At 39.4% G+C, this 17,475-nt stretch overlaps 1 protein-coding gene across 1 annotated transcript in view; it reads left to right on the plus strand.

Annotated features, from left to right (window-relative positions):
• The window catches only part of PDLIM7 (PDZ and LIM domain 7), a 145,518-nt gene extending 128,369 nt beyond the window's left edge, over positions 1-17,149 (plus strand). The window contains exons 11-14 of the mRNA XM_044277267.1: positions 6,617-6,797; positions 8,548-8,668; positions 8,806-8,921; positions 15,335-17,149. Of these exons, the coding sequence (XP_044133202.1) occupies positions 6,617-6,797; positions 8,548-8,668; positions 8,806-8,921; positions 15,335-15,421 (505 nt within the window). The 3' untranslated portion in view covers positions 15,422-17,149. The remainder of the gene's footprint in view (positions 1-6,616; positions 6,798-8,547; positions 8,669-8,805; positions 8,922-15,334) is intronic.
• The last annotated feature ends 326 nt before the right edge of the window (positions 17,150-17,475 follow it).

The following is a 17,475-nucleotide window of genomic DNA, read 5'->3' on the forward strand; positions in this document are numbered from 1 at the left end:
CCAGAGACCAGATCATCTTATTGTCCTGGTGGTAAGTAGACAATGCAACATGTTTATTATTTAATTGTTTAGTTATTAATACTACATTGAAAACTAATTTACCTCACATTAAAAGGACACTATAGTCCCAGAACCACTATAGTTTAACCACTTCAACCCTGCTAGCTGAAACCCCCTTAATGACCAGGCCACTTTTTACACTACTACACTACACTACTTTCACAGTTTATTGCTCGGTCATGCAACTTACCACCCAAATGAATTTTACCTCCTTTTCTTCTCACTAATAGAGCTTTCATTTGGTGGTATTTCATTGCCGCTGACATTTTTACTTTTTTTGTTATTAATCGAAATTTTAAGATTTTTTTGCAAAAAAATGACATTTTTCACTTTCAGTTGTAAAATTTTGCAAAAAAAACGACATCCATATATAAATTTTTCGCTAAATTTATTGTTCTACATGTCTTTGATAAAAAAAAATGTTTGGGTGAAAAAAAAGAAAATGGTTTGGGTAAAAGTTATAGCGTTTACAAACTATGGTACAAAAATGTGAATGTCCGCTTTTTGAAACAGCTCTGACTTTCTGAGCACCTGTAATGTTTCCTGAGGTTCTACAATGCCCAGACAGTAGAAACCCCCCACAAATGACCCCATTTCGGAAAGTAGACACCCTAAGGTATTCACTGATGGGTATAGTGAGTTCATAGAACTTTTTATTTTTGGTCACAAGTTAGCGGAAAATGATGATTTATTTTTTATTTTATTTTTTTCTTACAAAGTCTCATATTCCACTAACTTGTGACAAAAAATAGAAAAATTCTAGGAACTCGCCATGCCCCTCACGAAATACCCTGAGGTGTCTTCTTTCCAAAATGGGGTCACTTGTGGGGTAGTTATACTGCCCTGGCATTTTAGGGGCCCATATGCGTGAGAAGTAGTTTGCAATCAAAATCTGTAAAAAATGACAGGTGAAATCCGAAAGGTGCTCTTTGGAATGTGTGCCCCTTTGCCCACCTAGGCTGCAAAAAAGTGTCACACATCTGGTATCGCCGTACTCAGGAGAAGTTGGGGAATGTGTTTTGGGGTGTCATTTTACATATACCCATGCTGGGTGAGATAAATATCTTGGTCAAATGCCGACTTTGTATAAGAAAATGGGAAATGTTGTCTTTTGCCAAGATATTTCTCTCACCCAGCATGGGTATATGTAAAATGACACCCCAAAACACATTCCCCAACTTCTCCCGAGTACGGCGATACCAGATGTGTGACACTTTTTTTCAGTCTAGGTGGGCAAAGGGGCACACATTCCAAAGAGCACCTTTCGGATTTCACCGATAATTTTTTACAGATTTTGATTGCAAACTACTTCTCACGCATATGGGCCCCTAAAATGCCAGGGCAGTATAACTACCCCACAAGTGACCCCATTTTGGAAAGAAGACACCCCAGGGTGTTTGGTGAGGGGCATGGCGAGTTCCTAGAATTTTTTATTTTTTGTCACAAGTTAGTGGAATATGAGACTTTGTAAGAAAAATAAAAAAATAAATAAAAAATCATAATTTTCCGCTAACTTGTGACAAAAAATAAAAAACTCTAGGAACTCGCCATGCCCCTCACGGAATACCTTGGGGTGTCTTCTTTCCAAAATGGGGTCACTTGTGGGGTAGTTAATCTGCCCTGGCATTCTAGGGGCCCTAATGTGTGGTAAGTAGTTTGAAATCAAAATGTGTAAAAAATGACCTGTAAAATCCTAAAGGTGCTCTTTGGAATGTGTGCCCCTTTGCCCACCTAGGCGGCAAAAAAGTGTCACAAATGTGGTAACGCTGTACTCAGGAGAAGTTGGGGAATGTGTTTTGGGGTGTCATTTTACATATACCCATGCTGGGTGAGAGAAATATCTTGGCAAAAGACAACTTTTCCAATTTTTTTTTTATACAAAGTTGGCATTTGACCAAGATATTTATCTCACCCAGCATGAAATGAAATGACACCCCAAAACACATTGCCCAACTTCTCCTGAGTACGGCGATACCACATGTGTGACACTTTTTTGCAGCCTAGATGCGCAAAGCGGCCCAAATTCCTTTTAGGAGGGCATTTTTAGACATTTGGATCCCAGACTTCTTCTCACGCTTTCGGGCCCCTAAAAAGCCAGGGCAGTATAAATACCCCACATGTGACCCCATTTTGGAAAGAAGACACCCCAAGGTATTCAATGAGGGGCATGGCGAGTTCATAGAATTTTTTTTTTTTTGGCACAAGTTAGCGGAAATTGATTTTTTTTTGTATTTTCTCACAAAGTCTCCCTTTCCGCTAACTTGGGACAAAAATTTAATTCTTTCATCGACCCAATTTGCCCCTCACAGGATACCTTGGGGTGTCTTCTTTCCGAAATGGGGTCACATGTGGGGTATTTATACTGCCCTGGCATTTTAGGGGCCCTAAAGCGTGAGAAGAAGTCTGGAATATAAATGTCTAAAAAATTTTACGCATTTGGATTCCGTGAGGGGTATGGTTAGTTCATGTGAGATTTTATTTTTTGACACAAGTTAGTGGAATATGAGACTTTGTAAGAAAAAAAAAAAAAAATTCCCCTAACTTGGGCCCAAAAAATGTCTGAATGGAGCCTTACAGGGGGGGGGGGGGGTGATCAATGACAGGGGGGTGATCACCCATATAGACACCCTGATCACCCCCCTGTCATTGATCACCCCCCTGTAAGGCTCCATTCAGACGTCCGTATGATTTTTACGGATCCACGGATACATGGATCGGATCCGCAAAACACATACGGACGTCTGAATGGAGTCTTACAGGGGGGTGATCAATGACAGGGGGGTGATCAAGGTGTCTATATGGGTGATCACCCCTCTGTCATTGATCACCCCCTTGTAAGGCTCCATTCAGACGTCTGTATGCGTTTTGCGGATCCGATCCATGTATCCGTGGATCCGTGGATCCGTAAAAATCATACGGACGTCTGAATGGAGTCTTACAGGGGGGTGATCAATGACGGGGGTGATCAGGGAATCTATATGGGTGATCACCCCTCTGTCATTGATCACCCCCCTGTAAGGCTCCATTCAGACGTCCGTATGCGTTTTGCGGATCCCATCCATGTATCCGTAGATCCGTAAAAATCATACGGACGTCTGAATGGAGCCTTACAAGGGGGTGATCAATGACAGGGGGGTGATCAGGGAGTCTATAGGGGTGATCAGGGGTTCATAAGGGGTTAATAAGTGACAGGGGGGAGGTGTAGTGTAGTGGTGTTTGGTGCTACTTTACTGAGCTGCCTGTGTGCTCTGGTGGTCGATACAAACAAAAGGGACCACCAGAGGACCAGGTAGCAGGTATATTAGACGCTGTTATCAAAACAGCGTCTAATATACCTGTTAGGGGTTAAAAAAATCACATCTCCAGCCTGCCAGCGAACGATCGCCGCTGGCAGGCTGGAGATCCACTCGCTTACCTTCCGTTCCTGTGAACACGCGCGCCTGTGTGCGCGCGTTCACAGGAAATCTCGGCTATCGCGAGATGACGCACGGATGCGCCCAGGAGGAATGAATCAACCACCTTCCGGATGCATCCGTGCGTTAGGCGGTCCGGATGTGGTTAATGTAGTGGTACTGGTGTCTTTAGCCTGTTCCTGCAGAGAAAAGACACTGTGCAGTACTGGTGGTAAAGGAGCACTATAGTGCCAGGATAACAAACTCTTTTTCCTGGCCCTATATAGTTGTTAGGAGTGGGGCACCCTTGTGTCCCCCTCCCACTGGGCTGAAGGGGCTGAAACCCCTTCAGCCACTTACCTTTCTCCAGCACCGTCACTGGGAACTCTTCTCCCCGATCCTCCTCTCACAGTGAGAATCGCGGAAGCACCTCTAGCGGCTGTCAGGGAGACAGCTACAAGAAGCTGGATTAACCCTAAGAGAAACATAGCAGTTCTTTTCATTTAAATGCTGAGAAAGGGGTGGAACATATGTGATGTCATGATATGGGCAGATCATCTGATAAGGGGGGGGGGGGGCAATTTTTATCTTGCCTAGGGGGCGGCAAAAATCCTTGCACCAGCCCTGCCTCTACCTTCAGACATCTGTGATCTCAGCCAGTATGTAGCAGGTGAGAGGGGCAGTGGGGGACCTGATGACAGGTAACAGGATAGAGGTATAGATCCTTTTGTCCCAGTATAACTATACAGGACCCCAGATGAAAGGGGTAACAGGGATTTCTGTTCATACTATCAATATCCCTGTCAATTAGTATACTTGCTGTCTGATTGTAACATACAGGGAAAGGGGGGGATCTTTTATTTCTAGAAAAGTTGTAATTAATGTAATGTTAAAGTAATCCGCCGTGCACTGATTTGGGCTATTTATTGATGCCATAGCCCATACATTTACCAGCATCTGGATCACAATGTCAAGTAAGTTGCACCACACCCAAGCAAACATCAATAGTGTTTATGTAAGACACTTTCTCTATCCTGTCCTTACCAGATCATAAGACTAAAATTTGCAAACTGCAAACTTCTCTAGTGATACCTGTTAGACGCTACAGTAATAGCAACAACGATTATTACTAGACAGCAATATATTTCGGAATATTTTTATTGTCAGAAAACACTTTTTCGCATAAATGATTATTCTCAATTATCATCATTTTAAAAAAAAAGCACTTTGCCACGTTTCAGACTGTTGCATGGGTGGGTTCACATCACGTTTTATGCCTCCGTATGACATAGACGTTTGAAAAAAGGGATAAAAAACTGCAACACACCTGTATCGTGTATCCTGCACGATCCGGTAAAAAAAATAAAAATTAAAATTATACTTTATTTTTACAATGGTATAAAAAAAGTATATATATATATATATATTTTTTACAATGGTACTCCTGGCCAGGTGAACGGATGCCACTGTATGACATCAGTCTAAGTCAGTGGTGGCGAACCTATGGCACAGGTGCCAGAGGCAGCACTCGGATCCCTCTCTGTGGGCACTCGCACCCTGGAAATAGTCTATGGTGTACCAATATGCCTTAGACTTTTCCTGACATTCATCAGCGCAGGGCGTACTATGAACAGCACAGGCAGCACATTGAGTGTAGGAAGGATATTATAGCTAAATGATAAATTACATTGAAGATATACTATATTGGTATTCATTGCCATTGCAGTCTTGGCACTTTGCGATAAATAAGTGGGTGGTAGGGTTGCAGTTTGGGCACTCGGTCTCTAAAAGGTTCGCCATCACTGGTCTAAGTCATCCGTTATTGTACGTTATTTGTATACGTTGGGAAAAATGTGATGTGCCTAACACAGGCTTTTTTGTGCCTATTTTTATGGACAAAACACCTAGGCCTTCCACAGTTCGTCAGAACCAGAGTTATGGAGCTTTAACTACCGTTCTGATGAACTGCATGAGGTTAAGGTGTTGTATCTGTAATATGGGAGCAATAAAGGATCTGCATTATATCCACCTGAAAGCAACCTTAAAGCATTATATTAGGTTTAGGAATTTTTAATTAAGATTACAGTTTGTATAGGGAGGTGGGCTATTATATACCAATATTATTCCCAGTACTTACATGCAAAAGTTGGTTGTGGGATTCCTGCGTTTTTTGCATTTCTTTAACATATGCAGCATTGAATGTAGATGTGTGGTATGTATGAACTCCTCACATCTTTCAATTTTTGCAGAGTATATTTTATTTGTATAAATACTGTGCTAGGGTACACATTTTAGTTGCAAATTTAAATTTTTGTGCAATTTTTAATAATAATCACTGCAAAATTGCATGAAGCTGGTTGAGTGTATAAATCATTAAAGGGGTTGTCTCACTATCGGAAATAGCATTTATTATGTAGAGAAAGTTAATTCAAGGCACTTACTAATGTATTGTGATTGTTCATATTGCTTTCTTTGCTGGCTGGTTTCATTTTTCCATCACATTATACACTGCTCATTTCCAGGGTTACGACCATTCTGCAATCCAGCAGTGATGGCTGTGCTCCCACACTATATGAAAAACCACCATCATATGTGTGCTTCCACGGTCCCGGCCACCAGAGAGGCCGGCACTTTTTCCTATAGTGTGCAAACACGGCCACAGCTGCTGGATTGCAGGGTGGTTGTAGATTTTGGTGTTGCACTCAATTTTCAAGAAGTGTAATCCCTGTATTTTATAGGTTATTACTTTTTTAAAAATTTCTGTCTTAAAACCAGATTTTTGGTCTCTCCAGTTGTAGTGATTTTATGAAGATATGAGTTTGTAAATTTAAGCCTAAGTGGTATGTATGTATGAATGCTACACATGTTAAAGTTTTAATTTTAGGATATGTGGATGTGCTTGGGTCACACCTTTACCCACTGATATCAACTGTTACACAATTGCAAAATTATATAAAGGTGTCTCTGTGTATAAAGTGCTGAGTGGCATTTTAACTATGTGCTGGGTGTCAACTTTCAGAAAATATATGGGCCTGGAGGGGTAATTTTTTATTTTGTAATTTAGGTTTTATTTTGTATGTCAAAATTTTCCTAGTTATCAGAGATTTAAAATGTCGAAAAACTCTGTTAGCAAAAGTAATCAATATGTTTTTTTTTTTTCACAGAGGCCGATATCTTTTGGCACTAGGACGTTACTACCACCCTGAAGAATTTACTTGTTCCCAGTGTCATAAAGTACTTGAGGAAGGAGGATTTTTTGAAGAGAAAGGATCTATATTTTGCCCACGCTGCTATGATGTCCGGTTTGCGCCCAACTGTGGCAAGTGTAAAAAGAAGATTACAGGGGTGAGGACACTGGATAATTGACTTGAAACCATCATAAGACATTGTTTAATGCTATGTTTTTAGAAAAAGAGGAACCCTGATGTGGGCAAAAGTTTAGGGCATTTTGTCATGCCATTATGATGACAAAATCACAAAATTCCAAGGATGTTGAACATTTTTACAATAATCACAAATAAAAAGTGAATTTTATTTCTCATAAATAACAGAATTTACACACAAGTTATATGAAAAACAGATTTGTAGTATTCTCTATTGGATTTTTTTAGAATACGAATGCCAAAAATGGTGGGTTGACAAAAAAAAAGTGATTTACATGTGAAGCCATAGGCAGGCCATGTTCTGCCTCATTTTGCTTCTGTATGACACGATATCATGAAGATACTATATGTTTTCAGGATAAAATACCTTTGCAACTGATGGAATATGGTATATTTGTTTCTGTCAAATTCATACAGAATTATGCATGTGTATGACTCGGTATCAAATATCAGGCATGAAAGTATGGTAGGGCTCCATGGAATTCTATGAGTGCTGTATTACAGCTGTGTAACTAGATGTAGTACAGAGCCATAATATGGTAGCAAGCACAATCCTTCACCTCAACAATGTTTTTCGGGATGGTTTCTTTTCATTTATGTCTTATTACAAAATCTTAGTTTTCTTCATAATCAATATAGCTGAATAACTAAACTATAGCAATTGTCAGGCGGCTGCCTATATGCCCAGTAGTAGTGTGCCAGGCAGCCAAAGAAAAACTATTAAAAGTTTATTTTGCCAGTAAAGATTATGTGGCTAAAATGATGGCAACTTGTAAAACTAACGCCTAGGTGTAAAGGCACCCTCAGGCTTTTACCCTCATATTGAGAACTTTCCAGGTTAAAGGGGTTTTCTGAGACCCCCACGATGAGCTGTGTGAGAAGGCAGCGACGCTCGCAGTAGCACCGCGGCCTGCTCCATCTTTGCCTAGGCCATGTGATGTCACGTTCATCGGTCACATGGCCTAGGCACAGCTCAGCCCCATTGAAGTGAATGGGGCTGAGCTGCGATACCAAGCACAGCCCCTATACAATGTTAAGTGTTGTGCTTGGTGATAATAAAGGAGTCTGGGCGCTACTGCAAGTGCTGCTGCCTTCTCAAATAGCTGATTGGCAGGGGTGCCTTGTTAATGATGCCTCTGCTAGGTGTTGAACCCCCTAGTTCTACCACATAAATGGCTACTGAACAAAAGAGGCCTAAAGGTGCCTATACACCTTCAGGTGTTGGCTGTATGCTAGCTTGAGCAACATCTCTCTAGACTCCCTAACACATTCATATGCTGAGTTCGGCCAAGAATGTATGTGTTTTCTGGGGGAGAGAGAAGAGAGCCACTGCCAGACATCTCTGGCAGTGGCATATCCTCCCCTCAGATCCAAAGGATCGGGCATTATTTTTCGTGGGGGTGTCCCCATGTTAAACCTTTGTCCCGTCCCGCTGAAAACATGAGGTTCATCTAACATTAGCATAATGTGTATGAGGGCCTTTAGGACTAGCGGTTGGGATTGTAGATTATCATTCCAGACTTCTGTTTTTTATTACAGTGTTGTTATCTTCTTGTTCGATGTGCCTGGCAACGAGGTCCCTAGTTGTTAAGTTGTGCTTTCTTTGATTTTACTGATAAATCACTGTGACATTTACTTACCTGATGTGTGCTTGTGTATTTCATTATCTTGATTCATACTGTGTGCTTATTTCTTACTACTCGCATTTTCAGGAGATTATGCATGCTCTGAAGATGACTTGGCATGTTCAGTGTTTCACCTGTGCATTTTGTAAGACCCCTATTCGCAATCGTGCCTTTTACATGGAAGAAGGACAGCCGTATTGTGAAAAAGGTAAGATGCGGCCATCTGAGATAATCATTTGTTTGTGTACCTTTTTGATAAGATAATAAGACACCTCTGAGGTGTTAGTTTTGCATGTTACTGCTGAAAATGTTTCAAAAACAATAACAGGTGTTTTTGCTGCATAGATTATGAGAAGATGTTTGGTACCAAGTGTCGTGGCTGTGATTTTAAAATTGACGCTGGTGACCGATTCTTGGAAGCTCTAGGGTTCAGCTGGCATGACACCTGCTTCGTCTGTGCGGTAAGCCCTCCTTCACACTTAGTATAGAAACTTAAATATGGTGCTTTTAAATAAAGGAAATTACACTTGACTGAAAACAATGTAAGGTCTGATAAGTGTTGTCAGAATTTTCCTGATGTTGGGGGTTAAAGTGCACCTAACCATTTAACAAACTATGCAATAATCAATAGTATAGTGTATGTACATGAGGAATAACAATATTTCTGGCCACGCGACTTGTATCTGGCATTTTTTAGCAGCTCACTCCTCCCCCTTCCCTGTCTATAGACTTGTATTGAAACATGTAATCTGATCCTTCAGTGAAAAGCTCCGTCCTGGGCGATTTTAAGTGAAATTTCAAAGAGAAAAGCATATTGCTAGGGGGGAGGGGAGCAGGATAGGTAAACAACTGATAACTGAAGAGCTATACATTTCTCTATAATAAGATATATTACAATGTTTCTTATACTCGCTTGTACTATTGATTTATGCAAAATTGTTGACTTGTACATGACATAGACAGTACCAGATATACACCTGTGCTCTTTTAGTAAAGTGTTACATCACATAAATGAAAACTGTGAATGGAGAAACGATTCTCTTTGTATAAACTAAAAGCCAGCCCTGGCATTGAGAACCAGTGTTCTGTTTCTGCACGGGGCTCTAGTGCCTAATGGAAAATCATGTCTTTGTCCATAACATATTATTGGATTTTATTACAGAAACACAAGCTCATGTGATAATTTTGGGGCATTTCTTCCCACAGGTCATACAAGTCCACATTTGGAAATATGAGGTCCAGTCATTTTTTCATGCTCTACTTTTAAAAGTATTGTCTGAGTTAATTAAAAAAGGAAAGCAGGGAAGCCATTAAAATAATAAAAAAATATTATACTTGCCATGCCCAAACCCTTCTGTTCCAACGGCTGCACTGTGATCCTCCATGTGTATGCAGCCATAACGTGATGTTTTTGGCTGCAGAGATGACATGCCTATATACTGCATGTAACAGCCAATCACTGGCCTCAGCAGTATCCAGCACAAAACTGCTGAGGCCATTGATTGGTTGAGAGTTCAGACCGGCAGCGTTGGAATGGAGGTTTGGTACAGTGAGTATAAGTTTTCCTTCCTTTAAGGGCTTATGCACATGACTGTGTGCTGGCTGGGCCTGTGCTGCGGAACGCAAATTGCCTCTGTTCCGCACTGCATCTACCGGATTGCGGACCCATTCAAGTAAATGGGTCCGCATCCTTGATGCGGGGTGCACACGTCCAGTGCCCATATATTGCGGACCCACTGTATGCAAGGTGCAATACGGCCACTGCCGGGCAACGGCCGTGTGCATGAGCCCTTAAAAAATAATAATAATAATAATTCAGACAACCCATTGGTGGTACAATTACCAGTCATATTTGTACATCTGGTATTAAGTAGGAAGGTTATGGATTTAGGATATGGATTTAGAAAGAAAACAATATAAGTTTTAGTTGTATTATTTATGTAAATAGCGTTGTTTTGTATTTTAATGTAACTGTGGAGTCAGAACTGAAATGCTTCATTACAAAATTGGACTTAACTGATGCCTTTTCTCATGGTAGTATATATTCAGCACAGTGTTCCAGAGGTGTATGCCAAGGATACTGTTACAGGTTCTCCATGTTTACGGAACATTTTGATGGCATGTCGTGCTGTTTTTAATTTCATGCTAATTTGCACAGTTTCCCAAATGCCATTCAAGAAGTTCTTAAATGAAAAATAGCTTCCGGAAGAGGAGGCAATCACGTTAGGCTAAATAATAAATGTAATAATTTTTTTTACATTATTTGACAGCCTTCTTGTGGCATCTAGAAATGTCTGTTAACATTAAACGTTTATTAGTAATCATCCTCCAATCTGCTGCATACCAAAAGTTGCCACCCCCTACCCCCCTGCATCAATAGTAGATCGGCACAGTAGACTTTTTGTATGTGGTAAAAAAGGTGACTATTTGTTCTACTGATGCAAGTGTACTGAGGGCAGTTATGGCAAACATCCATAGATGGTTGATTAAAGGGAACCGTCACCCCGAAAATGCAATGTAAGCTACAAGCACCATGTTATAGAACAGGAGGAGCCGAGCAGATTGATGTACGGTTTGTGGCAAAAGATGAATTATAACTTGTAATTTATTCACAGTCATAGAGGGCAGGCTGTCAATCACTGATAGGACCACCTCTCTGACTTCAAAGCCTAGAATGAGCAGAAATATAAATGTATAAATGATAAATTAAATATAATAAGTTATACTGAATCTTTTCCTATAAAACTATACAGTGAGGAACAGAAGTATTTGAACACCATGCGATTTTTCAAGTTCTCCCACTTAGAAATCATGGAGGGGTCTGAAATTCACATTGTAGGTGCATTCCCACTCTGAGAGACAAAATAAATAAAATAAAAAAACAACAGGAAATCACATTGTATGATTTTTAAAGAATTTATTTGTCTTGCACTGCTGAACATAACTGCTTAAACATAATATAAAACATAATGAATATAAAATGAATATAAAATATGTTAAATTTCTTTAAAAAACACTGAAAAACATTATTTATTCCTCAATACAGCCATAAGAATTGCATTACATGGGTTACCTCATATAACATAGGGGTGGAAAATTTCCCCCACTATGCTAAGGACCAACATCCTCACAGGAACCCAAATAATTCCCAATCCGCATTTAACCCATTAGGTACCAATGAGCCAAAATCAAATATCAATTTCGATTCCAATCTAGACATCTTTTTTATCAGGTCGCCCCCTCCAGTCTGACTCTACTTTGGCAAGTGCCGTGTAGATCAGGCCAGTGGGGTCTTTGTTGTGACACATTTTAAAGTGTCTGGACACAGTGTGGTTCTCATATCCCCTGCGTATGTTGGCCACATGCTCCGAGATCCTCTTTTTTAGGAGTCTCTTGGTGCGGCCAACATATTGTGTTTTGCAGGGGCATGTCAACAGATAAATAACAATCTTGCTATTGCAAGTTAAAAAAGTTCTTATTTCTTGTGACTAGCCATTACTATTTGAAATAGCCTTCACAGTTTTTTGGGGAAAGTTTGTTATTTTACAGTTGGGGCAAGAATTACATCTATAGAAGCCCTCAAAACAAAGCCAATGTTTATCTTTCAATTGATTAGATCTTTTTACTGTGGGGGCTATCTTTATACCCAAATTATCTGCACGTGTATATACTATTTTAGGTTTTATTGATAGCATAGGTCCTATGACTTTGTCTTTTAGTAAAAAGGACCAATGTTTGGTGATGCTGTCTTCAACTTTCTTGTATTGGGTACAATCATTTTGGGGTTCTATAGTTTTATCCACAAAAAATGATTTGCGGTCCAGGTTTTTGATCCTATTAAGAGCCCCTTCAATACAGTCATTTAGGTAATTTTTATCTATAAACTGCTGTTTTAGAGTTTCGGCCTCTTTAACAAATGCGTCATCAATTGTGCAATTTCACTTGAGGCGCCTGAATTGACTCATTGGGACATTCAGCAGCCACCTGGGAAGGTGGCAGCTTGAATGTAAAATAAAATTATTCTTGGCTGTCGGTTTATGATACGTGCTGCAAATCAACCTATCCATACTAATATAAATTTTTAAATCTAAAAATTCAATATGGGTTTTACTAATATTGGATGTAAAATGGAGGTTCAGATTGTTGCAATTTATCTCAGATAAAAAAGAACTCAACGCTAAATCTGACCTCCTTTTTTATCTGAGATAAATTGCAACAATCTAAACCTTCATTTTACATCCAATATTAGTAAAACCCATATTGAATTTTTAGATTAAAAAATTGTGAAGATAAAAGAGAGATAGGAGGCAGCGCCTCATGTGTGGTATAAAAGGTAAGTGAAGACTCTTACCGGATAGTGTTGTGATGAGTCACAACACCTATATGTAGCTTGTGCTGATTTGCCCGATCAGCATGCGGGGTGCCTGCGCTGCTGCCTAGGTTCCAGCCCCGTGCCTTGGAAGCAATCGTCGGGGAGAGGTATCGTTTGCAGAAGAAGAAATAGAATGAACCTTTTTGATGGCGCTGTCAGCAGGAGTCAGAGACAGGTAGGTATTGTTAACACAATACTTTTTTATTGTCAGACAACGCGTTTCAGGGGCGGAGAGCCCCCTTCATCAGGACAATATAAAACATAAAGCCGCATTCACATGTGGCAGTTATTGATAATATAACTATACTAATATACTAATAACTGCCACATGTGAATGCGGCTTTATTTTGTATATTGTCCTGATGAAGGGGGCTCTCCGCCCCTGAAACGCGTTGACTGAAGATAAAAAAGTATTGTGTTAACAATACCTACCTGTCTCTGACTCCTGCTGACAGCGCCATCAAAAAGGTTCATTCTATTTCTTCTTCTGCAATAGATTTAAAAATTGATATTAGTATGGATAGGTTGATTTGCAGCACGTATCATAAACCGACAGCCAGGATACGGAGGATACAGAGTTTGGATGAGCGCACAGTCAAGCTGACATCTGCCATACCACGAAAAGCCATTGAAAAGACTGGTGATTTATATGTATGTGCTGCTACAGAGAGTCAGTAGCAATGCCTAATGGATTTGTGAATACTTTAAGGATACTTGGATCGAACAACATTATCCCATGAAATAGGGATTTTATATGCAAAGACTTACATATGGGTTGCGGTTTGCTGGACTTTAATTATTGCTGCTATTGAAAGCACTTCTGCACTTTCTACTGCGGTATAGGAGGAATAGTATATGCAAAGACTCACATATAGATTTGGTATTTTAACTATTGCTGCTATTTGATTGCACCACTATAAGTTTGCTGAGGATTTGTTGCTGCTAATCTATTTTTTATGCTATTTTATATTTCGATTTGTGTATTATTGATGTCACTTGTTTTTTATGCTGCTATGTCACATTAGATATTGCTCCCATCTATCCTATATTAATAAATAATCAAATATTTTACAAATTTATATCTCATTGCTGGCTACATATTTAGAGTGCCTGGTCTATTCCTTTACATTCTGCTTAACAACTCCATTAACAAGCTTTAGTTGTTAGAAAATATATCCCCCAGAAATCAGCTCATAGCAGGGTTCTCCCTACTGACAGCAGAGAAACTGATAAACAGGGAGGGGGAAACACCCTGCCACCTAAGGCTGTGTCAACATATCACAGTTTATAGGAGAATCTCCAAACCTCTGGGACCACGTGACAGGGACAGAAATGAGCGGGGTGTGAAGTTTTCAATTTTAGAGAAAGCGGGGGCCATTTATCATTCATAGTATGTTTGTTTATTTTTTGGTTGCAAATTCTCATGTTTTGGTGCATGTCTTTATTTGCACAAAATCCGGCAACATTTACCCACCAACGCCAGATCTCGACATTATTGAAATTGGTCTTCGTTTTAGAGCAACTATTGTGATTACATCTGTTTCCTGGCCCATGTGCGACTTATGGAAAAGTTGCAAAAAAAAAGTCTTAACTCCTTGCTGGTAACCCCCTGGTGTACTTTTTAATGACAGTGGCTAAACCACATTACACTTAAGCCAAATTTATTATCATTGTCTCTGAGTACAGGAGGGAGTAGATCAGCTTTGGCATTCACCTATTGTGAATGGTGTATCTTGTGTTATCTATATATAGAGTTGTTATCTGTCATTATAATTCTACATATGATGATAATGATGAAAAGTGATCTGTACGGACCAAGAAGTGTAGCTTTGAGGGTGAGAACTACAGGATTATAGGATTTTTTTTAAATAGTTACATGGACAATTAAAAATGACATCGCCAAAAATTCTTTAAAATATTTAACATAAAAACTTTATTTAAATTTTCTCATGAGACATTGGTAGAGATTTATCACGACTGGCATTCCCAAATGCCATTCTTGATCCCTGTGTGCTGGAGTTAGATGTGCCTAATTTATTAAGAAGCAGATGCTTCTTAATAAACTATCTGCATCTCTGGCAATCCATGATACAGAAACTTAAATTGAGCTATAATTTATGCCACTTTCTGGTATAATTTATAGTAAATCTGTTGGGCCGTGATAGGCTTGGTACCTCAGCTTATCCCCACCCCAACCAACTCAAAAAGTTCCAAATTATGGTGCAAATGTGGCGTAAATGCGTTGATAAATGCTCCTCTTTCTCTTTAGTATCTATGGGTAATTAGAATTGGGCTATAACTATAGCTATTACTATAAATCTATGACAGAAGGAGGGGCAGTGGAAGCCTCCACCCCCTGTCAAATCAGTCACATGACACATGAAGCGTCATTTACGGCATTAGAATTTCATATATTTCTGTATCTAATATTTGTATCATTCTATATTATATAACACTGTGATATAGCTCTAAACACTATTCTCTTTTTCTTTTCCCATTTAGATATGTCAGACTAATTTGGAAGGCAAGACATTCTATTCCAAGAAAGACAAACCTCTTTGCAAGACCCATGCCTTCTCCAACGTGTGATCAATGGCCCACGTGCACATTCACAGTCTCACAGACATGCACACCTCATACACACTACAGCTGCCTGCATGCAGTAAGGATACAAAGGAGCCACTATATATATACATCAGCTTTGTCTCCAGCACTACAAGTGAAGAAAATGCCGGAAAGAAATATATAATCGTGCAGTTACATTTCAGCTTCCCACTAAAGTCTTACTGTTTTATAATGTTAGGTGCTAATTGGCCATCCAATATGTGAGACATTAGCCATGTGTTTTATATGTCTAATCTGTTATGTTTGGGATTGCCAGTGGTCAAACACAGAAAAAAAGATATAGGGAATCTTTATATAGCTGAAAAAAAATGTTTATTAGTCATTAAATATGCCTTTGAATCAAGAAAAAGTGCTTTTACCAGTGTTAGACTGCCACACCCTTCGGTGGGTCAAGGTCTACACAACCTATGAGTCCTAATGGTTTGGGCTCTGTGTGAGTCTTGACATGCAAATATTCCTGTAAAGCTGTAGGATGGGCGCCTCTAGGAATCATTTTCTCTTGTGTACTCCACTGGGGTGCGCTGATAAATTGGACACTTAAGTCACTTGGAAAAATATGCATCCCTTATGAGTTACACTGTATTCCTTTCATAATTCAGTATTTTGAAGAAAGAAGTTTAAGGCTCTTGAGCTTAGACATATTCTGTAATGTAAAGCATAAGAGGCAGGTAATAGAGGCAAGAGGAAGGGAGCACATGGCCAATGGTAGAAAAGTTTACAAGAGATATGCAGTTAGTTTACAAATGATGGGCTAAGCAATATGATGATGAGGGGGACATTGCAGAGGGAAAGTTTACATGGGATACCGTTTACAACACTTTACCTTATTGTGTATAGAAGTATAATGTGATGTACATTATATAGAGATGATTTCTGTTGCAGTTTTAGAACTTTATGCAAAATTGTAGCTAGAATAACACATTCGTTAAATATGAATAGAATGAGCATTCTCTACAAATCATTATATAACATTAATAGAGACTTTGCATATCTCCTAACAGACTCTATTAGTTCAGATGCATTGTGCACAGGATTCAGCCGTATTCTAAAATGCATTACTAGTGGGGGCGAAACATTACAACTGCAAGTATGACTTTTATAGGACTTATAATAATGTAGATGTTCTTAATGCCCCTATTTTAGCTATCCTATATGCTGATTTGGATAATAAAGACCAGGCTGAAATAATCTAATATGGTGAATCCTCATGTGAGCGGTCAAGCCTCCATAGGTTATGATAAGTGTTCTAAATATCAGAATTGGCAGATCGCTGATCGTCAAAGATTTCTTGCTTCATACTGATTTCATGTACTTTTAGTTCAAGCTCTTTTTGGCAAAAAATACATAAAATAGCATAACTTTGCCCTTGTTTTATTTAAATAGACAATATTTGCTTTAAATGTCTTAGATTTGTAGATTTTTCATTCTATTTTATCTGGTGAAAAAAAAAGAACAACAAGAAATATCATTCCATAAATGATAGCAAAGTAGCGAATACTTTTCCAGTGATGACTGCTTAGCAGTATACACTGCAGTCATTGACTTGGCCTTCCATAATATCAATGGAGGCTTTCATTAGACTGATGCGCTGTAAAGAATGTTGTTTCATCTTCAAGGTCTCGCTGTTTGTCACTTTGATTTATTTGCAACACGCATTAATAAATACTTCTCCGTTGATGAGCTATTACCTTACTCTTTGCTCTTATATTTTTAGATGTTAATGATTCTTTGGCAGACGATAGTTGGAGAGGTTTATTAATGCTAGTACCCCATACAAGTAATGCACCGCTCTGTTACCAAGTGCATCATACACAGCCTTGGACAGACACACAGAGAATGTGTGAATTCCCTGGTGGGCCCCTGAGACAGTAGTGGGCCCCAAACTCCACACATGAATGGTACATGGCACAGTACACTTTCTGTACTACAATCAGCTACATGGCATAAAGCATCTCAGACACTTTAGGCCCCATGCACACGGCCGTGTTTCACAGCCGTGTGCGGGCCGTGGAACCGCG

This window comes from Bufo gargarizans, chromosome 2 (genome assembly GCF_014858855.1).
Source record: "Bufo gargarizans isolate SCDJY-AF-19 chromosome 2, ASM1485885v1, whole genome shotgun sequence".
Lineage (NCBI taxonomy): Eukaryota > Metazoa > Chordata > Amphibia > Anura > Bufonidae > Bufo > Bufo gargarizans.